Source organism: Aquarana catesbeiana, linkage group LG03, assembly GCF_042186555.1.
Source record: "Aquarana catesbeiana isolate 2022-GZ linkage group LG03, ASM4218655v1, whole genome shotgun sequence".
Lineage (NCBI taxonomy): Eukaryota > Metazoa > Chordata > Amphibia > Anura > Ranidae > Aquarana > Aquarana catesbeiana.
Genome location: NC_133326.1, coordinates 133,566,907 through 133,579,149, shown reverse-complemented (window position 1 = coordinate 133,579,149; position 12,243 = coordinate 133,566,907). Strand labels below are relative to the sequence as shown.

The 12,243-nt window shown below is 41.0% G+C and overlaps 1 protein-coding gene across 1 annotated transcript in view; it reads left to right on the top strand.

Annotated features, from left to right (window-relative positions):
* The window catches only part of PAX4 (paired box 4), a 97,454-nt gene that overhangs the window by 58,193 nt on the left and 27,018 nt on the right, over window positions 1–12,243 (top strand). The window contains exons 2-6 of the mRNA XM_073624000.1: window positions 780–910; window positions 3,379–3,594; window positions 5,036–5,114; window positions 9,142–9,294; window positions 11,415–11,497. Coding sequence (XP_073480101.1) covers window positions 780–910; window positions 3,379–3,594; window positions 5,036–5,114; window positions 9,142–9,294; window positions 11,415–11,497 — 662 coding nt within the window. The remainder of the gene's footprint in view (window positions 1–779; window positions 911–3,378; window positions 3,595–5,035; window positions 5,115–9,141; window positions 9,295–11,414; window positions 11,498–12,243) is intronic.

Here is a 12,243-nt window from a genome sequence, read left to right as displayed (position 1 = left end):
TCAGGGGGGCGCCAGTGCGCATGTTCTCAGCGATGTACCAGTAAGTTGCTGAGCCTGCAGCTGCCACCTGTTTGCAGTATAATTACTGTGAGCAGGTTGGTAAGTGGTTAAACTTGGATATTTAGTGAAATAAGGCAGAGAGAGTGTGGCCTGGTTGTGAGAAATGATGTCCCACAGGTGTGCAAATCATCTTCCTTATGTTCCTCAATGGTGTTTCTGTGTAAATTCACTGTTTCTTTTTTTGTAATTTTTGGTTTATAAAAAATAGCACGTAAACAAAGAAAGAAAACGTTTTTGAAGGTAGTTTAAAAATGACAAGACACACACACATACCTGCACACAATCTTTTTCCAGCAGCCAAATCTTGTATCAATTTTCCTTCATTGTTATTGCCAATTGTAATACACCCCACTACATGTCTGTACCTGGAGTCAGGGTGGGATTATAGTTTTTGCAGCAGCAGCTCCTACCATATGGCTAAATTTGGCCATCAGCTCCTGCAGCACCTCTCTTTCTGGCACCACACAACCCACCACACTTCTGTACTTGCAGCCGGTGTGAAGTTTTAGCTAGCCTGACAGCCCTCTCACAGTAGACTTTCTGCTGGAGGAAAGGAAAGCTTGTACTTGGCCTCTCCATAAACTGCCAGTATAAATGTCAAGTGCCCTGGTCACCTAAGCACTACGCCTCCAACGCATGCCGCCCTAGGCCAAGGCTTATGTGGCCAGCAGCAAATCTGGCCCTGCCTGCAAACTCAAATCCATTTCTGTTTCTTACAGGTGCAAGCAGTGTGAACCAGCTTGGTGGGTTATTTGTGAATGGACGCCCCTTGCCCACATGTAAGAGGAAGAAGATTATAGAACTTGCATCAAATGGAGTGCGGGCCTGTGATATTTCCAGGATGCTGCAGGTAAATTTCCTTTGCCCAGTTTTTGCTTTAATTTGTACCCCATTAAACCCTTCTACTAAACAGTTAAAAGAGCTTAAAGCTGAATTCCAACTTTCTTTTCACTAGAACTGAATGGAATGATCAGTCCCAGCATAGATCATACCTATGTGCCATGTTTCTCTGTTGTCTGCAGATCCCTTGTATTGTGGGTTTCAGTTGTGGCTTTGTATCATGTGACACTCTGTATATCCTGCTGATAGACTCTGTCCCTTCCACAGCCACTTCCTGCAGATGCTAGAATCTATAACACTCCTCTTTGTAGTCTTTCAGACTCTGCAAATGATGTAACATCCTTCACAGCTCTGATAGTGGGTGGGAGTCCAAACCCACAAGTCCCACTTCACAGATGACAGCATTATTCAAGAAGGATGCACCTTCATACACAGCCTGTTCTGAAAGCTAGCTGTGCTGCTGCAGGGCAGGATTGAACGGATCCCAATTAGAAACCAATCCTGCCCAGTTAAAAATGCCAACCAGTGCGAACAGGGAGAGTCCCACGCCCCCAGAGCCCTGCTCTCTGTAAAGTGATTAATTTACATGTGAAGGAAACACCTTCATAATAACCTCCCATAGCCCTATCTCTGTAATCTTGCAGTAAGCTATTATTCTTTGGCATGCTGCAAGACACATTTACACCTTTCACCACTCACATAAATGCCCAGAAACATCTACAGTAACCCTAGGGACCACCCACATCAACTCCCAGAAGCTCAAAAGTTTATGGGACATGTCATATCAGGACTGGAAAAGGAAGGAAACAGGATGTCAGATCACTTAGAAATTCAACCAGGAAGAGTGACATCACAGACGCAGAATACGTCGCCCACAACACAAGCAAATTGGGCGCTAAAAAGATTGTCTCCCTATCATAGTGTCATGATGACAGCGGAAGAGTCAGTAATGGGCACAAAAAAAGCAGGGCAGCCAAAGTGTTCATAGGGATGATGGAGAGAAGGATGTAAACATAAGAGCTGAAAATTAAAAAAAAAAAGCATGAGGTCTCCCTCAATTCACATCAGGCCTTTCGGGTCTTGTATGGATTTTAGGGGGGGGGCTCATGCCAAAAATGTAAAAAAATGGCGTGGAGTTTCCCCAAAATCCATCCCAGAACCTAATCAGACCATGCAGCCCAGCAGGCCAGTAAAGGAGGGGAACGAGCGTAAAGTCACATGCCCTGAACATAGGGGATCCCCCTAGAAAAGTACCTTGCCCCCATGTTGATGAGGACAAGGGCATCTCCCGCACAACCCTACCCCAGTGAATGTGGGGGTGCAGGAAGTGACTTATCGGAATCTGGAAGCACCCTTTGACAAGGGGGCCCCCAGATTCCACCCCCCAAGTGAATGAGTATCAGGTACATAGTACCCCTACTCATTCACAAAAAGAACTCACATCACCACTCTCTCCTGCAGTGATATGAGGTTAGAAGGAGGAACCAGAGAGAGCTGCAGGGGACCCAAGAGATGCTGGGGTAAGGTGAGTATTTACTGCCTTCTTTCACAGGTAACAGATGTTTTAACAAAAACTTTTTGCAAACAGAAGCCCTCTTATAGCAGTAATATATGTATACCATCTATTAACATTAACCACTTCAGTTTTCACACCTGTCTACCTCTTGTGAACAGAATCATTTTTAAATTTAAGCTATGGGTCCATTGATTTGATGATAACCTTGTCATTATTTATTATAACAAAGTAATAAATACTGTATATGCAGTTTTTTGATACACACAAGATTTTCTATTGGAAATACTGCCTTGCAAAAATGTATCTTTTTCTATGTTTCTACAGAAAATGTCATGTTCAATATATAATATGTTCTATGTTAAATTCAATATAATGAAAAAGGCAACTTTTTCTATGTTGACCAATCCTTGTTTTAGAACAATTAGTGTTACTTTAGATAAAAAGTACATACTTTATGCTATGATTGGCCCATTTATAATAACATTAAAATTACATTTCTATTACAATACAAATCTATGTACTATTTTGTACTTTTTTCTTTCAAAGTGTTAATTAAAGAATGCTTTAATTGGCATCATATGCATCATATGCAGAGCATGCAGGTTATAAATGAACCAGAGATTTACAATGTAGCAAAATAGCATCTTCTTGACTGCAGACGCTATTCTGTGAGTGTCACTTAACACAGAAGCAGCAAGTTCTGCATATGTGATATTAAACAAGTCCTGGGTGTCAAAATGACATCTGGGATTTTGTCAATAAAGACCTGTGGGGGAGACGGAGTAGCAATACATACCACACAAGCCCTGAAAATAAGGATTACATTATTTGGGTGTGTAGGACAGACCCAAACTCCTAGTATGGGTAATATTGTTAGAGAAAAGAGAATAAGCATAAATTGTACATTTCATTGTTATCATCATAGACCCTAACTACTAGATATATTTGTTGTCATGTTACAGGTGTCTAATGGCTGTGTAAGCAAAATTCTTGGTCGCTACTACCAGACTGGTTATGTAGAGCCTAAGTCAATAGGGGGAAGCAAGCCAAGACTGGCAACACCCAAAGTGGTAATGAAGATTGCTCAGCTCAAGTGGGAGAACCCATCAATCTTTGCTTGGGAGATCCGGGACAAGCTGTTAGCTGAAAAGATATGTCCTGAAGATAAAATTCCTAGTGTAAGTAAAAGTTACACTTTGCATTAGAGAGCCATGCAATTTTGTGACTCTACAATATATTCAAATTTTAAATCCATATTTTACAAAATTGTTACTTCTTTAAGGGCTCTTTCACACAGAGGATCCGTATGTCCGTTTTTCATCCTTCCGTTTTCGGATGAAAAACGGACATACATGTATCCCTATGGAGCGTCGGATGTCAGCGGTGACATGTCCGCTGACATCCGACCCGCTCCGATCCGAAAAGTGTAACGGAGGAAAACCCTACTTTTCCATCCATTTTCGAATCGGATCGGGTGACGACGGACTCTATGGTCCGTCATCATCCGATCCCCCATAGGGGAGAGCGGCGCTCTGACAGGTCTGTCGCTGCACAGTGTGCAGCGACGGACCTGTCATTTTCCTGCTCAGCGGGGATCGGCGGAGCGATCCCCACTGAGCAAGCGGGTGTTCACGGGGCGGATCATCAGTGAACCGCCCCGTGTGAAAGAGCCCTAACTGAATATAAAATTTGACCTTTTTTCAGATGAATTTTCAGTTAATACTGTATAAATGTGACTGTTATACTGCAACAACAAAAAAGTACATTTGATTACCTGTCATCATTTCTATTAATTATTTACTAAAGATTTTAGATCAGCTAATCAGGGTCATTTTTTTAATTCATGGTAATGGTACCGCATAGTAAAACATAAAGGAATGCTTTACATGGGTCTGTCATATTGTCCTGGGGGAATTTTGCAAAATAGAAAAATAATAACATCTGACTCTTAAAAATATCATTCTGAAATAATTTATACTTTATTTTATTGTCTCTGCCCTATGTACTCTTGGCCTGTCACACAATGCATGACCAAAGTGTCAACACTGTATGCCACAGTATAGGTAAATATATATGTCACCTGTATTAATGTATTACCGGCATTTACTATTTATGACTGGCATAGTTACAGGATGTGACGTTGGTAGGTAACTGGCTAAAGCGTAGAAAACATTACAGAAGAAAATACAGTGCATAGTTTTCTATACAGATTAATTAAGCCTGCTTTGATACCCAATGGTGTTAATACAAAGCATCAGGCTGATAAGCTAATGGATTTAGTCAATGTATTTAAGATTAAGCTTTTCCACCAGATGCTATGACAGAGAATACATTTTATTTGCTTTTGACAAACATCATGCCATATAAAGCATTGCTTATAATTGCAAAATTCTGAGTTCAGTATATTTATGACATACATTAAATAGTTGTGGCTAGATCTTAGCTACTCAAATCAAATTATAAACATCTTTAGCAACAGATCATTGACAGTGATAAAGAGATATTAGCTAGATATTGCAACTTGCCTCTTTAAAAGCTTTATGTGTACATGTACAATGGGGATTAAATGTATACGTATGTAAATATGTAAAATCTAAACCTACACTCATTTCTCTTAAGGTGTCATCTATAAATAGAGTCTTGAGGAATCTGCCATTAAATATGAACTTCCCAACCCCTTGGGATCCATCTAATCAGGGTGAGCAATATGTTTACATGCAAAATGCATTGTTGTAACTGCAGAAGCTTAATGCATTTATGGTGCATTTACTGTATCTGTAATGTACAGTATCTGTAATACTAAAGTAATAATATATGAGCTTGCTTTTGGCTCCTCGATCCAAACCTGCACTTCTTGACTAAGGGAAATAACGATCCTCTGCCTTGCTTCTTCCTATGTCAAATACAGCAACTGAAGATCATAACTACAACATCTTACAAACCTAAAAATGTATGTTAGACTCACGTACGATAATATTAAGGAACACAAGTGGAAACAAAGTTAAAACGATACCTTCCTTGTCCCTATTCTATCTCTGTATTTGTGCTAAATGTCACCATACCAATCAGCCTTTGTGTTTCTGTTCTTCTTTACAGTCCCCAGTGAGCCCCTATGTTTCTGGTCTTGTACTTAACTGTTTTGTTTCTACTCTCCTTTGCTGTCTGAACTTAGATCATATGTCTCTGCTCTTCTTCATTGTCTCCTCTCAGCTCCAGTGTCTCTGTTCTTCTTCACTGTCCTCACTCAGCATCCCTGTCGATGCTCTGTTTCACAACCATGCTGAGCTCATGTGTCTTATTATCTTGTTTACTGTCCCCACTTATTTCTTGTGTTTCTACCAGGCATGTACTGGCCATTGGGACTACAGGGAGTTTCCCGGTGGGCCGATGGCTCAGTGGGCCGATTTCAGTGACAGTGGACCGCTGCCTCCCTCCAGTCCTCTGTCCCCCCCGCAGTGCTCACCTCCTCTCCCTGGCTAGTTATGCAGCGTGCCTGAATACAGACATGATGCTCAGGAGTCAACACTTAGAAGCTCATCATACGATCTGGAAGGAGGGCGGCCTCACTTTCCTGCCTAATCTTGTTCCATTGGGGGGGTGGGCACCAAACTGATTCTTTGCCCCAGGTGAAATAATAAGCTTCCCCACTGGTACTGCCTATAAGAGAAATAATGTAGAACGGCTAATAGCTAGTGGGGGGGGGCGGGCTTGGGTGGCAAGCCGGCATGGGAGAGACCTGTCAAAGTGGGCCAGTCTGGGTGAAGTCCAGGGCCAAATTTTTGTCCCAGTCCAGCCCTGGTTTCTACTTTCCTTCAATGTCCCTTCTGAGCTCCTCTGCCTCTGTTCTCCTTCATCCCAGCTAAACATACACTATATTACCAAAAGTATTGGGACACATGCCTTTACACCAGGGGTGTCCAACCGATGACCCGCCCTTTGATGTGGTCTGCCATCTCCTTCTCTGGGATGGCGAATTCAGCAAGCCCAGATCACGAGTTTCCAATCCGCCATCCCTGAGCATCAGTGTGAAGAACAGAGCCGGCACTAGAGGAAGCAGAGCTGATGCTTCCTGTATACTCCTGTCCTGTCTACTATATTATACCATAACTACTATGCACACTATGTCGAGACATTTGTTCTATTATGAATTGTTTAGAATCTTTTATTACCTTATATGTGTATGTACACCTTTTGTAATAAATAACCATGTTATACATTGATTGGTTCATTTGACTGAGTTATGTGCTTCATATAAAGTCCCACCATTTTTTCCTCTTTTACTCAATAAATTAGTTTTGGATGTGCTGCCCCTTCCAGCAGATATCTCCATTCTCGCCATTTTGATGGCAAGCAGCTCCCGATCCCCCACATCATAATTCCTTTCTGCCGGAGCGAGCTCATGTGAAAAGAAGGCCACGGACTGCATTAAGTCCTTGAGACTCTGGCATTGTGATACAACTGCCTCTACTGTATTTTCTGTCTTTGGTTGTAATGGCATGGGTTGTTGTGCTGTGAAGTCAATAAAACAACTGCATGCCCCGGAATCAATAATTGCAGTGACCGAGATTGCTTCTCCCAGGAGCTGAACAAGATAGGGAGAGCTAGATGAGTTGCACTGGCAGATAACTGTGGTAGATTAGCATGAGCAATAGACAGACACTTACACAGCTTCACAGGGCATGTGCATACATAGTGGCCTGCATCCCCACAGTATACCAGAAATTGTGTTGCTGACGATGTAGGCATTCCTCAGATGACAAGGAAAGATGCATCAACCCAAGTTGCATGAGCTCCGAAGTCTCAGATGAAGGTGAAGCAGTATTGGCTGAAGCAGAGTTGACAGGAATGGAGTTTGCAGGAGCAGAGTAAGCAGAAACGTGGAACTCTGGGTATCATCCATACAGGACGGGACTGCTGGGTAGACCTCTCCAACCTGTGCTCACGGAGCCGCTGGTCAAACTGGATGGCCAAAGTAATCAGAGCCTCCAGGGTATTTGGCACTCCAACCTGAGCTAACTCATCTTTTAGGCCTTCGGCAAAACTGGTGTTGCAGGGCTGCATCATTGCAATCATTATCTGCGCTCCAGCGCCTGAGGTCCATAGCATCTACTTTAGCAGTCCATTGTGGGTCATTGTATAGCTGGGCCATAAGCATTGAAGAGAGATGACATAGTACGTAGCTGTGCGCTGTTCTCTTCGAGCAGCCGATGAGCCCAGGTCTGAGGTTCACCTTGGAGAAGCGAAATAATGAACCCCACCTTGGTGGTTTCCAGGAAGAAAGTCTGTCATTGCAGGGAGAAGTGCAGCTGGCATGCGTTACGGAGCACTCTGATTGTACTTTGGTCACCTGAGAACCTTTCCAGTGTGGACACCCTGGGTTCAGGAGGCAAAATCATCACAGTGGGTGCAGTAGCAGTCTGTTTGTGCTGCAGCAGAAAAGGAGGCGAGGCGCAAACTGTGGCAGGACTTACATATGTGTCAAGGGACTGCAGAGAATAGTCAGAATACAGGCAGAGGTCAGAAAACAGGAGCAGGCAGATAAGCAGAAGGCAGAGCATAATTCAGAGACAGGCCAAGGTCAGGGCAGGTAGTGTTCAAGCACAGAAGTCAAACACAGGAACAGATGCAGGAATGACATGGAAATAGCTGTAGATCAGATAGCACTGACTAGTACAACTGCTGCACGTTGCAGTCTATTTTGCTCCAGTGTTAGTGGTGGGTGAGCGCGCCTGTGCATGCTCATGCACAACCCATCTATGCACAGCAAAACGAGCACCCCCAGGCTTGCGTATGTTTATGTGCCTTGAGCCTTCATTTGAACTATGGCCAGTATCTTCCTGACACACCACTGTCTTGACTCTTCATCTGTGTTTTTATTCTCCTTAACTGTCCTCACTTACAACCAGTTTACCTGTTCTCCTTCACCATTTCCACCTTTTTATCGCTTCTCTTATTCACTGTCCTCAGCTCCTGTTTTCCTGCTCTTCCTTGCAATCTCCACTCAGGTCCCCTGTTTCTTCTCTCCATTGTTTCCAAATAGCTTCTGAGATTCATTCTCTCATTCACTCTCCCTGCTCAGTTTCCGTGTCTCTTGTGTTGTTCACTAACCCCACTAACCCTCTGAGGGGGATTTACTAAAACTGGTGCACACAGATTCTGGTGCAGCTGTGCATAGTAACCAATCAGCTTCTAACTTCAGTTTGTTCAATTAAGATTTGACGATAAAACTTACAAGCTGATCCTTTGCGGCTGTCGGCTTGTAGTTTTCAATTAACTATTGCAGCGCTGTTGATCGCTGTGGTAGTTCATAGATTGTAAGCTCTAAGGAGCAGGGCCCTCTGATTCCTCCTGTATTGAATTGTATTATAACTGTACTGTCTGCCCTCATGTTGTAAAGCACTGAGCAAACTGTTGGCGCTATATAAATCCTGTATAATATAATAATAATAATTGTGTCTTCCTGTCACTGTGAAGTTCCCATAGCTCACACTGACATTCTGCACAAGATCTTCTGATCGCTGGTGCAATGCTTTCCATGCTCCTAAAAAAATTGTAAATGCACATTTATTATTATTATCTTTTTTTTTTTTTTAATGTGAACTTATCCTTTATAATCCAAACTAAGATCTTTTAGTATCTATCCTCTTGCCCACTGTTCCCACTCAGTTCTTCTGTTTCATCTCTCATTTACTGTTCCCGCGTGTTTTATTGAGCATCTTGTGCAGGTTCACTGGATTTGAACTGGACCACTGTGAAAATTCCATATAAAAACTTATGTGCAAGTAATACCGAGGCTCAGTCTACAGTCCTTCAACCAAGCAACCAGCATCGCAACAGGACCATATTCTCAACAGAGCAAACAGATATTCTGGAAAATGGTAGGATACAATTCTCAAGTTTGTGATCAGTTTATATAAAGGCAGAAATCCAAAGTGGAAGGTGCATTTAGACAAATTAAACTATGCTAAAAATGCTTAAAATGCTTTATGCTTAAAATAAAAAATAAAGCAAGCCTGTCAATGGAAACAAGCCCAATACAAGGCATATTAGCTTGAAGGCTCTTTTGGTCTCACCGCAATTAGAGGTTAATGCTATACCCTCATGATGCTACAAACAATTGTTAATTTTTTGATTCTATGGATTCCCCCGAATGAATCCAATACCTAGGGAAAACTTGCAAAATCAAGCTTGTCTTTTCAGTGTTCACAGTGCAAACTATTTTCTGCTGAAAGTGTGAGTGCATTGCTGCAATAAAAAATAAAGGCGCAGAAAGTAAAAGAATGTTCTAGGAGACTGTAAATAGTGTTATTAAAACTTCTCCACTTTTGCGACAAGCTTCTCTAAAAATTGTCCCCTGTGTGGTCTTATAGCCTAACTCTAGCTATATTTTTGATAAAAATTTTGAATAAGTGTGGGAAGAGGAAATATTTCTGTCAATTTTTTATTATTGTCTGTGAAACGATTTTGGAAATGTAAAGCTGTGGGAACATATAAAAATCCTCCTTTGCAGTGTGTCAAACACTGCAGCCTCCTTGATATATCATACAGGGTTAATGCCCCTGTATTGTACATGATGATGCTGAGGCTCTGCACACAGACTGGAGCTTCAGGCAGAGCGAGGAATCAGGTAAGTGAAAAAGCCTCTTCATCTCTCGCCTAGACATAACAAGCAATTAACCCATGCCCTACTGCAAAGGTGGATTTTATTATTTTCCTGGAGTGGTCATCACCAAGACAGAAGCAAAAAGAAAGTAATAATTACCTGACAGACAGACCTCACTATTAACTAATTATTCTTCTAATACAAACATTTATTATTTGTGGTCTAAATAAAAAAAATGGACAAAGGATCTATTTCTTCCCCATTCTGTCCAGAATATAAAAAAAATTGTTTGAAGTTGGGCTTTAAAGCCTAACTCCTGCCAAAACGCAGTATTTTTAATTTTGGATAGAGCAGGAAAGAAATAGAACCTCTATTAGGTTAAAAGTTCTGTCTGTTGTCCCCATTGTAGAGATTTTCCCTTACTTCCAAATGGAAATTGACAGAAATGAAACTTGACTTACATAAACTTTTCTAACATTATCCCAATTGGTTCTAAAGTACAGACTAGTTACAAGCTTTTAATGTTATCTGTCTTTGCTAGGGAGAACAGACTGTTTAGGCATGTATATTCAACAACTGTAAGATATTTGAAATGGAATGTCATGCACAATTCTTAGTTACATTTATGCACATGATGATATTTCTCTTTCTGTAATTTAGCACTAACTGTGATATATTTCATTCTAAAAATTTTCATACCCACTATTAACCCTATGTCATCTTCTGAAAACATGTTGGGATTCATCTAAGAATTTCACCCAGGCTGACCAAACGCTACTGTTGACAGCCTCTTGATGTAATGGGGTATTGATTATATTGTATGAGGTTTTCTGGTTTTATTGTACTTGTGTATGCCTAGTGTGATACCATTTTATGGGACCCATTGTCCTTTTTAATGTATACTCTCAAAAAAATTGGCAATTGCCTTTTAGACTTAAAAATATTTTTTGTATGGTTCTGCCTTTAAAATCCCAGAGGGGTTTCTCCTTGCACGAATGTGCATATTGTCTGTTCTACATAGTTAGGATGCTGGCAGCATTACTTCTAGCTCCTATGTCTTTTTGGTCTTTGCTAGGGAGATTCATCCTGTCTATCTGTCCAGGTGTCTATTTACATTGGTACAGAATGTGCGGGTAAATCCATAATTTTGAGGCATCACCAGAACAAGAATATAGAGGAAATTTTCCAATGGGGACATTCTTTTGCATGACAACGTTCTAAGAGGGGATTTCCCTAAGTTTGCAGAGATTTCCCCTCATGTCCTGTTGTGTGTGCAGGAAAGAAGTGAATGGAACTCTCCCCAATGGGACATAGATAAAAAACTGGCAGGAGTTTTAACCAATCCCCTTTGTACTCAGTACTGCTGGGCAGACTCTCCTTTGTTTCCAATTTCAGAGTTTCTACGAGTTCAGTATCCAGATATCGCTACCAGGGAGAAGCTTGCAGCAAACACTGAACTTCCTGAGGTTACCATAAGAGTGCGTACATTTAAGTAGATGTAAACTCTAACTGAATGACATTTAGTTTGCCAACGCATGGTATATCATAAACAATTGCCATTTTTTTTTAAATAAAATATTTGTCTCACTTTTGTTTCATCCTTTGATGCATTCCAGTGCTGTTGATCTTCTGCATCGTCTTTGCATCAACTTCCTGTCTTCATGCATGCATTTGAGTGATTGATGGCTGCATGGATGATAGTCACATCAGTGGATCATGCCTATATAAAGTGTGTCATAACAGTCACTTCATCAGATGCCTGTATGACATATTGACATTACAGGAAGCCAACAGGGAGACAGTGACAGAGTGTTGTTGTCCTATTACAGGAAGTGCCTGGACAAGTACATTTATGGCAGGGTCATCAGATATTATTTTAACGAAAGCGACAGATTTAAAAAGGTTAAACATTACTTTTAAAACTACATTAACAGGTTATATCTTAAATGAGACTTTAATTATTGGGTTTGCATATTATTTTTATTATAACAGTGTACCAAATAAAAAACACATTTTCCTTATAAATATGTAGAAAAATGATTCAGGTATGCAAATTAGAAATAGAATTATTGTTAGGTTATCCAACACATACTGACACTGCTAATTTTGGCCTGGGTATCTAGACATCAAAGGCCTCTGTTAACAAGTGTGAGATTCACACATATAAACTATATATTTATTATGACATTATTAGCTTTAATAGTAGTAATAATAATACGTTTAA